This window comes from Thalia democratica, chromosome 1 (assembly GCF_965202585.1).
Source record: "Thalia democratica chromosome 1, ktThaDemo2.hap1.1, whole genome shotgun sequence".
NCBI lineage: Eukaryota > Metazoa > Chordata > Thaliacea > Salpida > Salpidae > Thalia > Thalia democratica.
In genome coordinates, this window is record NC_139165.1 from 63390546 (window position 1) to 63413658 (window position 23113).

The window sequence follows — 23113 nt, forward strand, 5'->3', positions numbered from 1 at the left end:
ACTTTATATATTTAGTTTCTCATTGAAAGACTTAATGTAAGTTTTGATTATAATAAAGTCAATAAAAGTGCAACTTAAAATAATTTTGTTCTTTTCCAAATGAAGTTTAGTTTTTTTACTTAAAACTTATAGACTAAAAAAGGAAAATTTAGTCATATTCAAATAGTTATTTTAGAAAAACGAAACCTAAGGAATTTCTAACTAAAGAAAGATAAAATAATTTTTTTGACATATTTACTACTAACAATTTTAGTTAGGTGCTTGAAATTTTATACAATGAGTTATAAATAAAAATTACTTGGCCATTATCTTTATTTTAATCAGAATTGAGATGGAAGTAACTTTATTAAGATATTTATTTTTTTTTTAAATAAAATACTAATCGTTAATTTTTTACAGTAATTTCATTTAATTTTACAAAAAAAAAAAATTAGTACAATCTTTCAAAACTACTTAGCACTCTTTTCTAAACAAGTCCTGGTTCGCAATTTTTTTTTCTTGTTAACTTAGTCGGCAGACTTAAAAATTTTCCCACTGACGATAAAAACTTATTAAAAACTTAATCAACATTTACTACTGATTTGTAAATTTTATTACTTAAAAATAAAAGTTCTTATCAAAAAATAAAAGTATCGAGTAAAAAAGTTTTATTACTTGATTGTTCTTTATTATTTGTTGTATTTTTGTTTAGAAGCCGGTAAAAATTTTGGTTTTAAGTAAAAACAATTATTTTATATAACGATGATCATTAAATATAGTTTATAAAACTTTTAAAACTTTTTAACTGAGGATTTAGTAAACTTTATAATAATAATTTTATTAAAAAACAATTGATATTGCTATATATTGTTTATTGAACGATAAAAAAAGCGGTCAAAAAGTTTGGTCTAAGGACCTGGTGTACATAGGAACCTTTCAGTTATCGAGTCGTACACCACATGCTTATAATTTTTTTACGAGCTATTACACATAATTTTTTTTATCATTTAAATATTTAAATTTTTGGTAATAAAACAATCAATTAAACGAAATGAAAAATGAAAGAAAATAAAACTAAACGAAAAAATGATAACGTTTTTAAAATCAAATTTTATCATATTCAATGAAGATAAACGAAAAGTGTAAACTACAATAAACTAATAATGAATACACAGAGTATTTTTTCAAACTTAGTTTATTTCTGCTATATCCACCTTTATTACGTCCAATTTAAATAAATCTAATTGTTTAAACACAAAAACAAAACAACAAAGAGCTGTACTAGAATCATTTTTTTATTGAAAATTTGATAGTATTTGATATTTGCTTAGATTGACTTGTTGTTTTCACCAATCATAGATTACAATCTCCTTGTTACAGGGTTTAATCAATTTTCTTATAAGAAGATAAGTTCAACTCTTCATAATACTATTGCATAATAAAAAATAAGAATTTTTATTAGCCCAGTTAAAATATCAAAACAAAAAGTATGACATTGAAAAATCTAATACTATTAGTAAAATAACACACATTTAAGTTCTGATAGACTGCAGAAATTTTAGTTTGTATATATACAAAATCATTATTTTTCTGAATTTTTTTTTATACTGCCGGTTTAATTTTAAACTTTGGGCATAAAAGTTATTGTATTGTGTGGCGAGCTCAAGAAGCAGACAACAATAAAAGTTTTAGCTGCAAAACCAAGGCAATTGTGATTAGCTAGTATTTCTATTTTGTTTGTTTTTAGTTTTGTTAAACTTTAATTTTTTTGTTTTTTATTTTAAGATAAGGTTAGTTAGGTCATAAGTTAAAAAATTATAATATTAGGTAAAATGATAGGAATATTAGTTTAAATGTCAGTAATTTTTTTTGTAATACTACCTTAGATCATTTGCACAACTTATTTGTTTATTGAGCAACAAATAAAAAAAGCTTAAAATGTTTGGTCCTAGGACCTGATGCACGAATAAACCTTTTAGTCGCACGATGCACACTTCTTGGTGCACCTTTTAAAGTCTTGTTTTGGACAGAAAACTATAAGTGAAAAAAATTCAAAAATTTACACGAGCATAAAGTTAATTTTATAGGCAAATTTATTAATTTTTCTAAAAACATAATACTTTTATGTCAATTATTTTCCTTATCTTAAAAGCTATCTAAAATTTTTTTTATTCATTTTAGAGAACGCACTTTTGTCTTTAATTTAAAAAAAAAAATTTTTGGTTTTGGGTTGGAATTATTTCATGGGGTCCCTCCAAAAATAAAGTATTTTTTTGTTTTTTTTCATCAAATGGTATTAAAACCTAAAATAAATATTTTTTTTTAATATTTTATTTTCTTTTTCCCTTAGTTTGCATGTTATCTAAATTCTTAAATGTTTTTTTTATTAATAATGTTAATATCTTTTACGATTTGGCCCCAAATCAAAATGTAGTATATTACACTATCATTTGCCTTGGCCATTTCCTAGATAAAAAATTGATAAAAGGAAAAAAAAAGTTAATAAGAATGTGAATTACATCAAATTTAATTAAGATAAAATAATTTAATTAAATTTGTTTTAATTCACATTCTTATTAATTACACTTGATTCTAATTAATTACATAAAATACACTTGCAGCCGATCACCAATATAAATACCTGGACTAAAATGGCTTTTAATCAAGATTTAATTTATTGTTTTGTTCAAAATTTTATAAACATGTTAAAATTCACAACAATTAAACGCTAGTAAAACATGATACCTAAAAAGAGTATGTTATAACGATTGAAATTGTTAATTTGGTCAAAAAAGCGGCCAAAAACATAGTTAATGTAAATTATATACATTTTATTGACCCTTTCGTAAAAAATTCTTAGTAGAACAACAATTTTATGTATTAAAAAAATTATAAAATTGTTCATTGTTTTACTTAATGATTAATACAAAATAAATTAAATATCTTTTGTATTTTTTTTAAATTAAAAGTTCTATTTTCAATTTTGTTTTAAGTTTTTAATCTTTTATTATTGTAAAAAAAAAATTAAGTACCTAAAAATAAGCATATTTGTGTTTTATTTATTTATAATCTACTGATTTAGTTTTAAACTTAAAATATATTAAACCCATAATAAATCAAAGTTTCTAATTAAAGATAAAAAAAGTTTAAAAGCAAACTGTAAATTATCCACAATTTATTTTTCATATTTGTTACTCTACCACAGGTTCCCTAAAAGTCGCAATTGTTAAATATCACTAGTCTACTAAATTAACTGAGAAAAGAATAATGGGGATGTTTTTTAATTTTACAGTAATTATACTTTATCGTATATCATACTTTTCTACCCATAGACATGTTCATTTAAAATTTATCTCATTATTTATAACCAACGAAGTTTTATTATATCAAAGTATAAATATAAATTATCATTTTTACCTTATGGCTACTATTAGTTGAATAATTAGTACTTGACAATTTATTTAATTAGTTTTTGATACTAACTCAAACAACAACAGCATGATAAATAAACATCATGTTTACTAAAAAATCCTTAATTTTAATATTTCTTCAACTTAGTAGGGTTGCCACACCCAGACTGCTCATGTTAGTTAAAAATATTTTTCAAAACTGAAGCTAGATTTTTCATTAATACTTGAATGAAAATTAATTTATTCAGATTTCTTTTTTTTTTTAATTAACTTATCTTCTACCATTAATTTTTGTTGAAGTTATTATTTTGAGTTCAGAGTTTAGGTAAAACTTACGGCCTGTCTGACTACCTTTGCTTCTAACAAAAAAATGTAGTTTTCTTTATTTATTAAAATTAAAATTTTTGATCATAAGATAAAAAGTTCACATTAAAAAACTAAATTCAGTTTAAGCAAGTCAAAATAGCTTAGAATATTATTGTGTAAATTATCATTAGTTATTAACTTCAATATAAGATAAATGTCCTTTTATATGTTTTCAATTAATGTCTTTAATCTTTTTTAAATTTAATTACTGTTGTATTTTTTGAAAAGTAAACATGCTTACTTTCTATTCTGTATATAAACTATTAAGTGTTCAATGTTTGGTAATTTAAAAAGTTTTGTAAATTTACAGTATGCAAATACATATTTTACCACCATGAGTTTGTGATTTTTAATTTGATCAAGACAAAGTAAAAAGTAAATTTCTCTAGAGGTAGAAATTTTACAGAGTATTAATTAATCCCAGGCTAGTTATTGGTCACTTAGGCTTAAAGAGTAGCTACCCTGTAAAGGTGGAAACCACACATTTTTTAAAACTATTGAAATTCAAACAAATCAATTTCTTATTTTTTTTTAGGGCCACAACTCAAAAAGTAATATATATATATATATATATACATATAATTATAAAATTGCATACATAGTTCTAATTCATACCTACAAACCGTTTATTTTTGTTTGAAATTTTTAAAATATTAATAAATAATTTTTAAATTATAGTTTTTTTATTTATTAAAAAAAGTATTAAAAAAAATATAAAAAAAAAACACAGAAAAAAAGTGTTTAAAATATTAGTTAGACCTACATATAAATTTTTTATTTTTCAAGTATTTATAACTTTTTGAGTTGTGGCCATTTAAATATTTATACACATTTGTTATTTTTCAAATATTTATAACTTTTGGAGTTGTGGCCGTTTGAATATTTTTAAAAGAATTTGAATTTTCTGAATTTGAACTGTCTAACCAGATATCACTTGAATGTCTTTAAGAACCTTGATTTTGTCAAATGTGTCAATTATTTTTTAAACTTTAGTAGGTTAAAAATTCTAGATGGTTGACAATTTTTGTTGCTTCTGGTGGTATTAAAATGAATAGTTTACAAATGCATGATTTTTAGAAAAAGTATAAATTAAGTAGAGGCATAAATAAAAGTTCCAAAACTCTGATTAGATTTTCTATCAACTTATCAACCAGTCATTTAAGAATATAAAAACTATAAAAAAAACTTATTTTATTTATGAGTTAAAAATGAGTCACTGAAGTTTATTTTTTTGACTCTAACACAAACTAACAACTCATGTCAACAACACTTTAAGTTTTATATCTAACATGTAAAACCAAAAGTACTTCAAACATTAATGAATAATTTAAAGTTTTAGATTATATCATAGTTTTTAAACAACAACCATAAAAATATATTAGAAAGCTATCCTGAAATTAGAAAAGTTCTATGAGCAGCATTAAAGTGTACAAAAATATCGATCAAATTGAAAAAACAGTTCTTTGAGCATATTTTATAATAAAAAAGTATGACGAAAAATAGTATATTTTTTTACTTATGTAGAGAGCAAATGAATTGCATTTGACTGTAACAAACAGGGTGCTAAATACATTTGTGTACATCAAATTAGTCAAAAAAGAATTTACTTATAGATGGTGTTTGTTTTTGAGCCATTAAGTTAATAATTTCAATCTCATGTTAGTTACTAAATATTAAACATTCAAACTTAAATCTTTTAGTTGAAGCTATTTAAGGTGAAAACTACGTTGTAGCCAAAATTTTATTGAGATGATATTAACTGGCAAAAAACAACATTTACTCCTAATAGCTTTAAACTAAGGTAAAAAAAAATAATTGTTTATTTAGAAACAAGTTCTTATTTTTATTTACAAATTTTGTATAGAGTTTTCCATTTTCATTAAAAATAAATTAATGCCAAATACACAAAAAATTAAAAATAATATTTTTAAATTAAGAAAATTATGGTTAATAAAGAAACATTTATACTCAATAATTCTATATTTATTTATTGGCTCAAAAATGTGTTAAAGTATAGATGTTTCATTAAAGAATAATAAAGTTTATATAATGAAAAATATTTATTATTTACAGAATAATTTATTATATTTAAGTTAAAAATATAGTTTTTAAGTTCCTCTCCCTGTAAGATATATAACTTCTTGTCATCTTTTTTTATTCGTTCTTCTAATAACTTGTTTTTCTAGTTTGACTTATAATAGTTTTAGGTTTTGCTAAAATAAAATCTACAGTTATAGAGTGTTTGAAGTTTTTTTATGACTCTTTTAAGTATTTGTGTTTCAGATTGTTTTTGAACATCTGTTTTAGTATTAGTTAAACTTTTGTACCTAAACATTGTTTTATCAATTTCATAGTTTTAAACTAAGTTTTTTACTTTAACACCTACAATATTTGACAATGGAGGAAAGAAAGCGTTCTAAACGAATGGCATCTGCTAATTCAAGGGCCATAACAAAGTGTCAGCTTGTTGATGAATGTCCAATGTTCAAAAGAAAAATTAATTTGACTGGATCAAAAAGGTTTACAAATTTATTGATATTATTTAAGTTCTCTATTAGTTAACAACTTAATTTATAGATATTTATAACTATTTTTTCAAAGTTTTTAAGTTTACTATGGCATTAAGGTATGCTCATAAATATATAATGACTAAATTTTAAACGTTAAAACTAACATGTTTATTATGATCAAGTAAAAAACTTCAATTAAAGATAACAATTAGATTGAGTTTACTTTCTTCTTGGCTTTCCCTATTACTCCCATTTTTATTTTAAAGCTGGTCTACAATTTTTGATTTTCACTATTTCTATGAAGTTTAACAGTCTTATTTTAAACAGTTTTATAAGTCTAAAAGTTAAGTTTGTAATTGAAATAGTATTATTTTGTTAACTAGTAAGTTATAAACAATTTTTGTAAGTTTGTAGTTTTTGTTAAGTTTTTGTTATTGAAATTATTAAAATAAAAAAAATTATGCATAAATATAATAAAAAATGTTCTAGTATGCACGCAATTTTGAATTTTTTTACAGGAAGATGTCAAATATTTCAGATAAAGAAATAGTTTTTTCCAAACCTTCATCTACAACTACTATAACATCTATAAATGATATGCAAAAAGATCAAGTAGTTGACTTAAAACAAGTGATAAAAAAACCTGTGCTTGCTGTACCACCTATGCCATTTAATCTCCAAGAATCAAAGCCTCTCAAGCACTTCAGGACCTATGAGCCTATACATAGTAAATTTCCTAATTCACAAAGTTTTAATTCTTTAGATTTTTCCTTGCTAACTAAGAAAGTAAAAGCTAAAAGAATAGTTGCGCAGGTTCGGCCTTTTAATAAAACTTCTCTTGATAATCGAGTTAAAGAAGTAAAAAGTACTATTCATAAGAATTCTTTAATGAACATTAATGGAATGAATAATAATTTACAACAAGACTCTAACTTAGACAGAAAAAGTAAGTATTTGATTATTTTTTAAGTATGTAGAACTAATTCTAGGTCTAAAATTAGTGTTAATTTTAATTTGTTTATATTTCATGAAAGCTTGAATGTTTTTATAAAAAATAAATAATTTCTGTAATTTAAAGGGATAGTTTTTTAAATAACTTTATGAATTAATAATTTATTAAGTAATATATATTATGTATATAATGATTTTATGACACAAAAACTTTTAAACTTGTTCACTTAAAAATTTATTGCTTTGCTAAATGGGAAAAAAACTAAATTAAAAAATAAAAATATTTGCCTTGTTGCTTTATTCAAATATAAAAATAAACACTTAATACATACAAACATGAACAAAAATTATGATATAATTTAAAGTTTTTATATTTGTGCAAAAAGCTTGATTCAAAAATCCACTGATTTTCGAACAAACAAACAAAATCTACAAAATTATTTTAGAAAATAAATTAAATTTATTTATGTTTAAATGAATTTAGTTTAATAAAACTTGAATATATATAGTTTTGGTACACAAAAACAAACTTTTTATCTTGTAAAGCTGTTTCAGTGTCTAACTCACGTCCGTCAGCACTGTTTATTCACTATAGAGCTAAACTACAAACATAAATACAAAGTTGTATAGAAAATCTGTGCAGTTTAGTTTTTTTAGGATTTTTTAGAAATAAATGTAATGAAATAAGTTGTTAGTATTTACTTTTTATATTCAAATACTTTTCATTTGCACTTGTTATTTGTGGGTATAACGAAGCAAAACTAATTATTTTCAGTTAAATGCTTATACCTTGATAAAAAAGAGAGTAGAGCAAACAATAAGTGAAAAAGCTCGACTAAACTTACACTTTCATAAACAACTTAAAATGCTTAACGTTGTTTTGTTATTTAAAACGCACAGCTTAAATAAAAACAAATTACAAAAATATTGATGCAAATAAAACAGCCGTTAAGTTTTTGCACTAAAAATTATTATATAAAATATATTGTAATAACAGTTTCTAGCTACGCTTTTTAAGATAAAAATTTACAGTTAATCACGCTAAGATGTAAAAAATTCAGTTTGTGAGTGAAGATATAATACAAATTAATTGTGACACAAACATATAAAATTCTATTAAAGTATATTAAGTGATGTTTACACTTTAAAACGAAAGTAAGTTGTTTTTTGTATAAAAAATTGCAAAACCCAACTTCAAAATCTAATAGAAAAACTAATGATATATGTAAATAAGTAAAAATAAATAAAATTAAAATTGAAAACAAGATAATATATTTCTAAAGAGTTATCTAAAAGTTATGTCCTAAGTAAATTTAAAGAATAAAAAGTACAGAACTAAGCTTTATAATTAAAATAAAAGGTTTAGTACAAAAACCAGCTAAATAAGAATTGAAATTAAACTTAAACTAGTCAAATCAAAATCAAACGCTTAAACTTAAATTACTATTACTTTAAGCTTTAAATACCACATTAACATTTTCAAAAACAATTAGCATTTTAAGTGTCTCTATAAATGAAGGGAAATGAAATTAACAAGAGTTAACAAGAGATAACATAGAAATTAGCTAAAAACTATCAGTATATTTATATATTATTGCAAATTTTATCTATAAAATTTCACCATTGTTTTTCATCATATATATACACTACAAACCGGTTGCCTACATTATTCTAAACAATTATTTAAAAAACTATGTTTAAATAAAGTATTTCAAAGGATAGAAGATGAAAAGTAGAAAATAAATATGTATTTTATACAAGTATTAGTATGTATATATGTAGGATATAAGTATGGGTAAACAAGCTATTAACTAAAAATTAATCCAATAAATATTAATCATATACAATAGTATTTTACAAACATTAATTAATAAGAGTTGTATAAAAATGATGTAAAACAACTTAAACAAATTTAAATGCTTTTTTTTTAAATTTCTATTACATAACTTTTGTACAACTCTTTATAATACTGTATTTGTGTCTTATTAATGTTTGCAATTAGTATTTTTTGTAATTACTACTAGTTATTAGTTTGTTTACTAATATTATAATTGATTTATTTCTACTCTTCAAGGTACTTTTTCATAAATCTTTAGAACTCCCTTATTTGTTTAATATAGAGAAACGATGTTTTTTTTAATAAATTGAGTTCTTTGCAAATAGTTGTTGTAAAGGTGAATATAGAAACATTGAATTGAACTATAAGTGCGTTTGGTGGATATAATTGATATACATGAAAGCAAGTAGTTTAGTTAAAAACTACTATGCATAAACTGCTAATTAATGTACAGTTTTAAGTAGAAAAATATAAAATAGTTATTTCAGATTTACCATTAAAAATTAAATAACCAATCACCTTTTTAAAGCACTAATTTAAGTTTTACTATGATAAAGTAATAACACAGTTCTAAGAAATACTATATTAATTTAAATCTTACACAATGTTCAAAGATCACCATAAATATTAATTAAAAAAATGTTATATCTGTATTTTAAATTATAACAAAGAGAAGACTTAATTTCAACAAGTTGAAGTACTTAAAACTTTTGTTGTAATAATTCTCGAACTTGTTTTGTTAAAACTTAAAAAAAAATAATTTAATAAACATAATTTTAATCATTCTTACAACATTTGTAAATGTTTGTACTTATTTGTTCAAGATAAAAAAAACTAACTAACTACATATGAAGTTAAATTTTTAGCATAACATTTTCAGTTGCACGGTCACTCATTGAAGTCGTTTTATTTCAGTCAAGCTTAAACAAAATAAGTAAAATTTATTAAACTTTAGACTAATTAAAACTTTATGTCATTATTTTTATAAGTTGTATATAATTCATATAATTTATCAGCAATGCACCACTTTTAAGGACTGTTGAAAGATTAGAAGCATGTAAAAATAAAACAATACTTCGGTAGTTAATTTGTCACTTACGCCCTGTACAAACTGTTTTGTAAATGTGATAAAAAAGTTTTACTATTGTATACCAAATTGTTTATTGATATGATATTAAAAAAAAACATCCATCAACTGCAGATGCAAAATTTTAAGTTTTTGTTTCGTCACAATTGTTGCAAATTAGTAATGCAAAGAATTTAAATACCTACAAAAAAACTTTGAGTTTATGTAATATGTGGTAGTTGTAAATAAAAACTTTATATTTTTGCTTCATAGTTGCAATCCTTTTAACTAACGATATGCTAATTTGATTTAAATAAAACTTTCTGATAGCAACACTTACAAAAAATTTACTTAAAATCACTATAAAAAATACTTAACTTAGATAACAGTTCTAGTTATGTAAAAAAAAAATATAAAGGTAGATTAAATAATAAAACATAGAGTAAACTAGTTAATGTATTAGTTGTGATCTTCATTTTATAGGAATAAGTAATGTATTTATAAAAAAGCAAAACAACTAAATAAAGTTAAGTACTTATTTATTTCAAACACTATTAAACAAACAGAATACAAGTCAGAATAAATCAAACTGCAGTCTGCAGACCAAATTTTTGCCGTCAAAAATCTTTGTGCCAAATGTACTTTTGGGCTAAAAACACAATTTTTTAAAACGTAAAGAAAGTTTTAAGCTCTTAGTTTTCTAATTAGTGATTATAGTGCTTTATTATTGCATATTATATCCCATTTTTGGTTTAAAATAGTTTTATTTTCATTTATTACTATAATTGTTTTGATCAAATGTTGTTCGTTGAAATTTTTTTTCTATTCCGGCCGCCCGCAACCACCTTTTTCGGAAAAATTTTACTTATAAAGGCTGCCAAATATCTGATCCAATTTATACAAAAATACGCTCAAAATATTTTGTCCTAGGACCTGGTGCACAAAAAAACCTTTCGGTTATCGAGTCGCACACCACGGATACCTTTTAACGTCTTGTCCAGGACACTTGTCTTTAACCTCTTGTCTTGTTTAATATTTTTATATCAAAGATATTAATCAATGTTTAAGGTCATCTACCTTGTTTTTAATATTTTTTTACTAAGTTTTTGGTACTTGAAAACGCAGGGTGTGTATAAATACTAAAGTTTTTCTGTTATGAAAACATATTTTAAATTTTTTCATGGTTTAAAAATTATTAAAGATAATTACAAAAATGATTATTTAGGTGTTCAAGTCAAAGTTAAAGTCGAGCAAAATGATGTTATTCCGAAAAGTAGAGTAAAAATTCGATCGTCTCAATGTTCTAAGCTTATTCAAAAAGTTACAAAATCTTACGTATGTTTTTTTAGTTCTATGTTTGTCTTTTAACGTTTCTATTTACGTAGAATTTTTACTAATGTAAAAGTTTTAACGAATAGAAATAAAACTTAATATACTAGGAAAAAAAGGTTACTGTTTTATTCGTTAGTATATGGCTTGCTTTCAGTATTAAATACTTAGTAGTTTAATAAAAGTTAAACAAAATAATTCTTTTTAAAGTATATTGATTTTTGTTCATTTTCAAAAGTTGATTAAATTTTTTGTTTATTGTGGTTGTTAACAATAACTCTTTAAGTAATAGTTTAAAAACTTTTTAATTATAAGAAAATTATAGTTAACCGATTATTGTTTGTTAAAGATTAAAAAAAAATATACGCATTTAAAAATTGAAAAGTGGTAAAAAATAAAATTTTTAGTAGACAAATTTCAACTACTCCACAGTACCTCAAGTGTTTAAACTCTTCGCTTAATAAAAAATAAATTTGAATGTGTTTTACTGATAGTAAATTTATAGTACCATACAATTTTATAAAAAGAAGTCAAAATAAATCTAAATTTAATATTACATATTTTATGTTGGTAAATCTATAATATTTGAACTGTAGAAAAAAAAAAGATCAGAGTTAAGTTATATAGTATGTCATATAAAATGAATTTTCAGTATTAATTTTAAGATTGTTTGGAAATAAAAAATCCATCAGGTAGGTGTAGCTTGATCACAATTTTTAGAAGTCTACAATTAAAAAAACGCAGCTTTATATACCTAAATATTTTATTTTGAGCGGTAATTAAAACGTGTATAATTTAAATAATTAGAAATGATAGTTCATACTTAAATTTCTTCAATAACTTAAATTACTTCTAATTTTTTATTAATAGTCTGTATAAGTTTTAGATATATATTAATATATATAGAATTGAATGTAAAGTTGTTTAAAAAATTGACCAATAAAACGAAAGGTGTATAATAAATATGAAACTATCGATTGAGATTATGCTATTAAAAAATTAAAACTTTTTAATATTAGCTTATTAAGCCAACTTAGCTTTGAAATAAATATATACAGGCATTTTAGTTTCATTAAAACTTTATGCACAAAAGTTATTATATTAACAAAAAAAAAAAATTAAAAAGTAGTGTTCATAACATCTGTTTAAGAATTTAATTGTTAACTTATTATAAATAATTCTGCATTTAAAAAAACTTCTTAAAAGTAGTTAAAAATCTTTGCACTTATACAGCAAAGGATGAAGGGTTAACATATATTAAAGTTATGTTTTACAAATAGACGTTTAAAATTTTTGAAAACATGTTTTCTGCTTAGACACTCATATGTATTTTTTATTGTTTAAAATTTAAGAACTTTTCAAATGAAATAAATTTTTGATTGAATAGTTTTATTGACCCAAGATAAACATTTTTTAAAGTTTAAATATCTACTCATATAGTAAAATAGTTAATTAATTTTAAAGTATTAAATAAAAGAGATGAATGTATATAAATATAGTTTTTTCTATAAAAAATAGGAAATATTATATGGGATACATTTACTTCTTTTTTAAATAAAAAGTTTAAAAACATTAAATAAAAGTTGACCATAAAAACATCTTTTTTTAATAAACTGTGTTCGTTACTTTTATGAAAAAACTTTTTATATATATGAATGCGATAGCTCTAAAAAGTATACCTACATAATAAGTGTTTTTAGACTTTGTTTATTTGACAGCTAAAATGTTTTAGTTGTGTATAAATAAATCGTCGTACTTTTTATACATAATGCACTAAAATAATAATTTTCTATTAGCTGTGTTTCTAAAAATACCTGTATTATTTTTCAGACGCTTATTGATAAGAAACTTTTTTTTATAAATGATTAAGAGGTTATTACTTAAATTTTCTTCTTTACTGCGGTACGTATATAAAAAGTACCAGTCTAAATTAAAAATTGCATTTTTACACATTGCAAGTTTTTGGCCGGAAAGTGCGAACTCAAAGAAGAAGATTACTATACTTTTGTTTATAATCTGATAAAAGTATATTATTAAGACTATTATTTTTTAAAATATCTGAAATACTAGCTTTGAAAAAGAATAAATTAATCATTAATTTTTTTTTGCTATAGCATAGTTATTACTGTATGAATGAGCTCATAACTATTCTAAAAAATTTCATAGTCAATCGTATAATACCAATTATGTTATAGCAAAAAAAAATTATGATTAAATAAAAAACTTTATAGATTTTAATGAGTATTAGTATAATAAGGTTTTTAAGCAATATTTTAGTTAAATAAAATAGCTAGAATTCATTTATTTTAGCTTTATTTAATTTCACAGAAATTGAAGTACATAAGAAAATATAAAGATGCGAAGCAAAAAGAAAAGAAGCATAGTGATTATTTAATACTTGTTAAAAATGGTGGTTGGAAAGTTGGCGGCATTTCATACAAGCAGTTGGTGTATATTAATGTTAGTTATATTTACCGATATTTTGCTTAGTGTTTTTGTTATTTACACAATAAAGTTTTTTATTTATATTCTCTTATTGAACCAATTTTAAAACTGTAGACTGCACTTTTTTTTTATTTAATAAGACCTTATTTTATATTGAAATTAAATAAAGAAAATATATATTAAAATTTATTGTAAAACTTTTTATTCAAATTTTGCCTTTTTTTTACAAAATTAGATAAGATACTTGTTACTTTTTACCGCTTAAAAAAATTCAAAGTAACTTTTGAGATATGAGCGATTAAAGTTAGAGGTTCAATAGGTTGCAAACTAAAAGGGCAAACATAGACTATTTCACTAAAAATCTACCTCCTTCAGTTTTTGAGAAATTGTTTTAAAAATTTTTCAGAGTAGTCTTTTATAAATTTTTAACAACTTGTAGGAAACAAATTTTTAAATTTGTAAAAAGAAAAAAAAAAGTCAATATTAATTTTTGTAAAAAAAAATGCTAGAACCCCTATGCCCTTAAGAGTTTCCGGATTTATAGGGAGTGAACATTTTAGTTAGGTTGTTAAGCTGTAAGTTATACAGTTTTAAGTTTAACCTAATTTAAGTAGTAAGTTATTTTTACATAAAAGTTATACTTTTGTTTCATTTAATAATAGTTTTTCAAATGTTATGAATCTTCAAACTGTGAATTGTTGATAAATTAATTTCTCAGTTTTAGTTTACTTTACGACTACTTTCGTTTTTTGTTAAATGCATGTTTTTTTTTAAGTGTTTTCAACAATATTCTGTAAAAATAGAAATACAGTTATTTTAAAAATGCATTAAGACCAAATTGTTATATCAAGAATAAAAATCATAATTTTTTTTTTTCAATAAATTTATTTTATTAATAAAAATTTTGTATAGTCACTTTTTTTTGAATAAATTCTGTGCAACCACACGTTTGTATTTTGCTTTAGAGTTATGACATTTTTTGTTTTATATTACAAAGATGCATTCAGAGCTGTATGATTTACGGGTTTAGTAATAAAGTCTGTACTTCGGCTCTAAAGACGTAAATAAAGTTTTTCTTTTTAATAGATCCTCGTTAAAGAAAATCCTATTGTTATATAGGTTTTGCTTTTTAATAATAAATTTAACTTAATACATGTTGTTGATCTATAAGAGATTGCTTTATAATAAAACACGAATATATTTAAATTGATAGTAATAAAAGTTTAAATTTACTTGTCGTTTATTTTATTAAAATCGTCTTCACATATTTAAATCAGTTGTAATTAAAAATATTTAGTGTGTATGCATGAAATACTCTAAGTATTAGGGTTGCCACAAGGTCAGGAAAGTCAGGAAAAACTAAAAGTAATGACGAAAGTCAGGAAAAGTCAGGAAATTTGACAAAATTAAAAAAACGTCAGATTTTGTCTTTTTAAATAAAAGTTACAAAATTCCTTATTTTTTAAAGCCTTCAAATGGTATAATTTTTCAATTTTAGTCTGACTTAAGAAGATTTAAAAAATTAAAAATCCTCTTAAGTCAGACTAAAATTTCAAAATTAATCTAGAAATTTACAAAATTTCTAATGCTTTCATCTATAAAAAATGAGTAAAATATCCTTTATAAAACTGCAAAGTTTTTCTATTAATTTTTTGAACAGTGGAACAGTCAAATATGCACAAAAGGACACTTTTGCAGAAAGGGTAACTTTTGCACGAGAGTAAAAAATAAAATATAAAAAACACTAAAAAAAAAATTAGAAGAAGAAAATATTATCTACCGAGGGTAAGGGTTAGGGGTAACAGTGACAGTAAAAATAAAAAACAAATAATAACTAATAAAAATTACTGATAAAGATTAGAAAAAAGTAAAAAAATAAAATTGATTAAAAAAAATAAAAAGAAGAAAAATAAGTTACTGATCGAGTGTAAGCGTTAGGGGTAACCGTGGTAGTAAATATTAAATAACTTTAAAAATTAAAATTAATAAACAATAAAAATAAAAAACTAACCCGTGCAAAAGTGACCCTTTGTGCAAAAAGGTCTCTTCGGGGATATCTGACTCCTACCCATTGAACAGATACCCTACTTGAACAACCACTTTTTCTATGCTTTTTAGTATTGATGATCTGTGGCAAGGACACTTACATAGCGAAATTTATTTGTATACACAAAAGTTTACCTTGCAGAATTTTTGAATCAAAGTGTTTTTTGTTTAAGTAAATATTTAAGTTCATTTAATCAGGCACTAAGTTAAGTATTTTATGTAACTACGAGTTTATGTGTATACTTTACCTCTTTAAATTAAAAAAAAAGTTGTTTAATTTTAAAAAATAAGTTATAAGAGAGGTATATGCCATGGTTAAGTTTACTTATTTGTATTTTTTGTAGAATAACTAAAATTTTTAAAATAAATAAAAGTGAATTTATTTGTTACAAAGTTTATACTAAAAATAATATAAAGAAATAAGAGGAAATATAAGATTGAAAGCTTTTCATCGTTACAAGTGATGATTATGTATTTTACAGGGTTGCCACTTTACCTGGAAAAACCTGGAATTTTAAACAATTTTTACATCTTAAGTTGTTAAGCTTTGATTTGACACGATAAATCTACCATATAAGTAAAATTCTGTCCTTATCAAAAAATTTTCTATTAAAATACACATTTAAAGTAGCTTTACAGTATCTTTTCAATGTTGTTATACTACTTAACACAGTTTCAACCTTAAACTTAATTTTAAACTAAAAATAGACCCAAAAAAATGTTTTTTCAAAAACCCGGACGAAATTCAGTAAACCTTGAAGTAACTTACCAAAAACCAGTGGCAACCCTGATTTTAGATTAAGTTTAAGTTAAGAATTTGATTAAAAAAAGTCAGAAAAATTTTAATAAATAGTCAGGAGATTTTTATCAGCTTGATTTGTGGCAACCCTGAAGTATTAATATTAAGCTATAAATATGTAAAATTAAATAAAAAACACATTTTGTTATAATAATTTTTTTAAACCTTATTCAACAAAAATAAAAATTAATACATAGAGTAAAAATAGATGTTTATTATGTAAAAAGAAAAATAAGTAATATTAATTAAACAGACTTATAAGGAAAATTAGAGGCAATCTTGTATCAAAAATTTTGTATTCTATTTTATGCAAGTACTTAATTTAAAATACGCAATTGAGAGTAAGTACATTTTTAATACTACTGTATGTTAAATTTATTTTTTTAAAGAGTTTTCTATTACTTTATTACTTGTATAGAACAGTAGTTCTCAAAATAAAGAAACTAATTTAGCCCACATGTTGGAAAAATTAATTTTTTTAACAAATCTTGGTGAAGACTTTGCTTTTTAAAGTGTATAGATTTCTAAAATACAAAAAAAAATTAAAATAGCATTTTTTGTGTATACTTGTCTTAAAAGTTTAAATATCATAAAGTATTATATGAATATAAGTGTTTATTTATAGCCTAGATTTTAATAAAGGTTTATTTATTATCACAATTGTTTAAGTTTTTTATAAACCGTTTATACTTTAATTTGAACGAATACTAGTTTACTTTAAACATTTAAAATTACTTATTAAAGCAAAGACTAAGTTTTGTACCATAAAACAGGGTAAATTTGAATATAGAACGTGCTATCCAACAGCGACACTTACAACTGGATGCGGCAAAACTCGCATAAGCAGGTACGATTGCGTGAAGATAAAATCGCATGACGACAACGACTTTGTCGGCAAAGTAATCACCATTTGGACAGATAGTAATGGTGAAATACAACTCTTTGTAATATGGTTTTACGAGTACGTTTGATTGTTTCTATTACTTTATATACACCGTAATATAGATCATTTGTAAAACTTTGGATCAACACTTATTGATTATTAAAACAAATCAATGTTTTAAAAATTGGTTGTTGTTCTAATGAATAAGTTGTATTTCTTAAATATTTTAGTTTAGTTTGAAACTTTGTAATAATATTGTGTTTTAAAAGTTATCTTTAATTGGCTCGTTTCTTATAAAACTTGTTTGAATATAAGTATAATGTCATACTTCGTATGTAAATTTACTGCAATAAGTATTTTGTTACATTTATACGAAAGAAAAACACTGTCTATTGATTAGTAATAAATAATTTTTGGCATTACTTTATAAAATTTTAAACTTCTCTCAGTTTATTATCAGTATGTATCTAGCGAAATTAAATTAAAATCTATCATTTAGTAACAGTAAGTTGTTAGAGTTTTTCCAACTATATTTAAAAATAACTTTCAACTTTTTTGCAATTTTGTTGTACATACCTGAATACATTGATGACGTGATAATCCTCACAATATTTTTAATGTGTAGGTTGTGGTTTATGCTTTGTCAATAAACTAATCAAAGATTTGGTCATTTTTTTTAAGGTCATTAAAACATTATTTTAAAAAAGATCGTAGTATTTTATTAAAACTATACATTGTTAAATTTTTTTAAACTTTTTACCTTTTTTTGTACGTGGTGTTAGCAATAAGTTTGCTTGATTTTTTTAGTACTTTAAATAGTTCGAACATGATTTTTTTAACTTTAGTGTTCGTAAAACATTAGATATTTGTATAATAATGTTTTTGTTTAAACAGAGATAGATTTTATTCAAATTTAGATGTTTAGTTTTTTTTAAGTTATAAAAAAAGGTGTGACTGTATATTTAATTTTATTATGGTAAATTTCTGGTATTCAGAAAAATATATTAAAAGTATTCAAAAAATTACATTATAATAAGATTTATTTTCGGTACATTTTTTACTATATTGCAGTAATTTAATTGTTATTATAAACTAAAGAGGTCTCAACATATAAGAAACTTATTATAAATAATGACGAAATAAAAGAAATTGTAAAGTTTTATTTAAGCTAAACAATTAAAAATTAGTTTTTCAATGCATCTTTAAATTATGTTGTTACATGTAATATGTTGCAGTGTTTTAGTTTAAGTCGAGGCTTCTGAAGTATCTAATTAGTCAGATTGTAAAATTGGCCAGACTCTCGCATTTAAAATTATTATTGTTTAGCTAAAAAACTTAGTTGGTAAAACTTACATAATTTTAGCTATGACTGAACTAAGTAACTATTGTAATAATGAAAGTTCAAATACAATAATTAAAAAAAACATGTACATTTAATATAATACCTTTTATTTTACTTTATTCAGTTTTATCTTATATTTTATTATTGTAATGTGTTTATTTTGGCAATTTCTTTTTAAATTTTATTTTGTAAGAAATATTTAAAAAATAGGTAGTAATGGTTGATTGTTTTTTATTAATATTTTTATTTATATTCATTACAATCTCTATCATGAGTATATTTGTTTTATAAACCTGCAATATTTTTATAAGGCCTGTGAAGTGCCAATTAAACGACAAAGTAGTAAAGTCAGAAGACAGTTTGAATAAACAAAATCAGAAGTATACAAATGAAATACTTAATAAAGACGAAGGAAAAATAGTTAGTAAAAAAAGTCTGAGTAGAAAGCATGAATTATACTTGTCAATGCATCTCGACAATACTCCAGTTTCGACTGTTGATGAAAAAGTGTTCATCTTTCATAGTTACAACAAATGGTTAATGTAAGTTTAAGTTTTGAAAAAAAAAAAACTCATCACATGTTTTATGAGTTTGTATTGACAATATTTAAATATTTTCTATAAGTAAAGAACTCAACGTAAAATTATTTAATATTGAAAAGATAAACAAAGTTAGAATGAGTTTTTAGATTTTTTCTCAAATTTTTAATGAACATTATGATTTTAAAGAGTATCTAGCACTGAAATAAAACTTTTCTTGAAGCAGTTTTATAAATATTAAGATGATTTTATTTAAAGTTTCTCTTTTTAATGTACGCATAATTTTTATCGGCTTTTTCAACTGTTTGCTTTAAAAATGGTTACACGACATACCGCTTATTCGAATCATTTGAGCAATTTACTTAAATAAAAAAATTAATAGCAGCTAACAGCGATCAGTAGTAATGTTTTGATACCTTTCAGCTAAAATATTTAAATTCGAATTTTGATTTAAAAAACAGCAAATAGTTGCTAGTAAACTAATGCAGTTATAGTCAAATAAAGTTGTTTACCAGCTAATTAGTATTAATTATTTTATAAATTAACGTAAAAAGCTTATTTTATACATATCAAGTTTATTTTAAAAACTTTTGATTGTTAACAGTTTAACAAAAGAAGTTTATTAAACCACAAACCAAAAAAAAAACTTACAAAAGTTTAATAGCTTTCCACGTTTTCAAATTTAAAACTAATTGATAACTTTATTACCACTTTGAAACTATTAAAATATTAAAGAATAAAGACAAATTTACATTGTAAAAATAAAAATAGACAGCAAAGTCCATGCATTTTATTATTATGTAATTTTTGATAATTTTTCCTTCAAAGTTTTAAATTTTCGTTTGTACTATATTTGATATACATTTGGTATATCTCTATGCATCATAAAGTTCTTATTAGAAAACCAAAATGTAATATGTATCTTTAATAAAAAGTCATCAAACTAACATTTACTAATAAAACTTAGCAAAACCGTTGAATTGATAAATATTCTATACTTTTAGTCTATACTTAGAGACCGTTGTCAGAGTCTATACTATTTAAATATGAAATGATCAAAAAATACATTTTATTACTAGATTTTTGGTTAAAATCGTCAAGATAAGATTATTTTTGTGAAGTACTCAAACATTTACAACATTGATAAAATTATACTGGTGTGTTTATACATAAGTTATATATTTTGTAGATTTTTGTAAAAATTGTATTTAAAATAGTTTGTATTTTGTCGGTAAAATTGATACACTTTATTTAAAAAAATTGTTTATCAAGTTTATTTTTATGCTACAAAATTTTGTATGCATTTAATGACAAAGTTTAAACTAAAAAGTGTTTTTTTATTTACCTGGTTAAGAATAGGACTTAACCACGTTCAGGTATTAAATTTAAAACAATTTTTCACAAATATATTAAATTAAATTTTTAATACTTTTCATAGACTAAGTATTAAGGATGTTCTCAATTATGTCCTTCAATCAAACGAAATAATGTATTTTAACTAAAGTTACAGTAACTTTTCTCAACAGCTTTTACAACCAAATGAAGCAGAAAGAGAAATGCGGTGGTGAATTGAGCTTGAGAAAAAATGATCAAGTTTTAAGAAATCTTCCCAGCGGAGAACATGATTTTGACAATATATTTTTTTATGAAAAGTTATGGGACACTTCAAATAGTCGTTCTAGGAAGTTACGAGAATTAAACTCAGAAATAAAAAGTTTTCTTAAATTATATCACATTTACCATTAAATTTGTTGTTGAAACAAATTTAAGAAATTTTAAGTTACTTAGTTTAAATTGGATAATCATCAAAGGTAAATATTTTACGATAAGAGAACGGGCTAAAAATTAATATTTTTATTTCCAATAATAGTTTAAATTTATGAATATTATTTTAGATCGAAGTTTAAAAAAAAAACTTTTGGTGTTTCGTGTAGTAATTTTTAAAGAAGTTATAGTTTTACCATAATGAAATAAGTACTAAAGCTTTGTTCTGAGATCTTTATAATAAGTATAAACTTTCATGCAATAAGACATAAATGTTCCTAAAACTATTATTTTACTTTTATAAGTTTACAGCTTCAACTTATTATTATTTTTTGAACAAATATTTTTAAAAGCTTGTACTTCAAAACTGCTAGTTAGATTTATTTTTCTTTATTGTGAGGTTGTTTAGCTTGTAAGTTTTTAAAATGCCGTTAACTATTCCTATAAAAAACCTCATCATATAAAAACTTAATTTTTTATTCTTGTAAAACTTAAGAGTTTGTAGCCAGTTGAACAAATTGCTTCTATCGGAATGCTGCTTTCTGAGCAAAGAATTGTCATTCAACTTATATATACATTTACTAGCTTTACCAAATAAGTGAACTTCATTTACATTCCTAATAATATATCTTTATTTATATATTTAAACCGTTTTGTCAGATATTATTTTTCTTTTTTAAAACAAATTGAGTACATGTTTTATTGAACGTTGTATGATGCTTTTATGACTGTTTGTTTCCTTTGAAAGTATCAAAACATAGTTTTATTTTTCCTTACTTTGACTATAAATTTTTGCTTTAGGCTGAGTTTTTAATTGATCGAACTTTTGATTATAAAAAATACTGTAGGTAAATATTTTAAGTTCGTTAGAATGTTTGTAAGTAAATTTAAGTGAGATATCTTAAAACTATAAATAATTTTATCTTAAATAGTAACTAGTTTAAATCAGTTTTTATTGATATCACTTACAAAATTCTTACTTAGGCTTTTTGAATTTTATAAGTTCAGCATTGTTCAAGGATGTTTACTTAAGCTACTTAAACTATTTTTAAAGTGAATTTGAGTTTATCAAGTTTGCTTTATTTTGGAATTTTTTAAAAACTAGGGATAAGTTTTTTTTTTGCAAGGCAATATTTATTTTCTGTTTACACGACTTGGAGTAATATATATTCAAAAGTTTTTTTTCGCTGTTTCAAACCTATTTTTTTGTAAAAAAATACTAAAGTTCAGTTTTGATCAGTTTTTGCTACTATAGATTTTTATAACTTAGAATCTACTAACACTCATTGGCTTATATAGTTTTTTTATGATAGTTTTGGAACTGTTAGAAGTAAGATGTACTAGTTATTAAAATACAAATTGCTTTATTAACTGCTTGTTATCACCATCAAAAATTTTTAAGTTCACTTAACCCAAAAGTTTTAATTAGAATGTTAATTACGATTAGTATATAAATTTTAAAAAATCCTATAATCTCTCATTACTTAAATCAAAAGTTTAAATTAGTAAAATTACTTGCAATTTAAACAAATCTTTCTTGCTGCCATGAAAATATAGTCAAACTAAGTTTCAGACTTTACTTTTGTAAAAAGCTTTGTAATGTAAAAGAAGCCTAAGGTAAAAGTAGTTAGCGCTGGTTCAAACTATTTTCTACTAACCAAAAAATCTTGCTAGTGTTTTTTTCTTTCAAAAATTACTGTTACAAATGTTCTTCAAATGTTTAAAGATCGTAAAACTGAAAGTTTTTAAAGAAATTTTGTTAGGCAACAAACGGTTAATCTAACTACTGGTAATAGGTTATTTATAATCAAAGCTTTGTATTAGTCATCATAGGCTTCATGTGTTTT

The 23113-nt window shown here is 22.8% G+C and overlaps 1 protein-coding gene across 1 annotated transcript; it reads left to right on the forward strand.

Moving 5' to 3' along the window:
• The first annotated feature begins 6163 nt into the window (after positions 1-6163).
• On the forward strand, positions 6164-21901 carry LOC145844992 (uncharacterized). The gene is made up of 7 exons (XM_082952414.1): positions 6164-6274; positions 6784-7211; positions 11345-11454; positions 13777-13908; positions 17512-17699; positions 19275-19505; positions 21029-21901. The coding sequence occupies exons 1-7, from the start codon at positions 6180-6182 to the stop codon at positions 21246-21248; spliced, it is 1404 nt and encodes a 467-aa protein (XP_082808540.1). The 5' UTR covers positions 6164-6179; the 3' UTR covers positions 21249-21901.
• The last annotated feature ends 1212 nt before the right edge of the window (positions 21902-23113 follow it).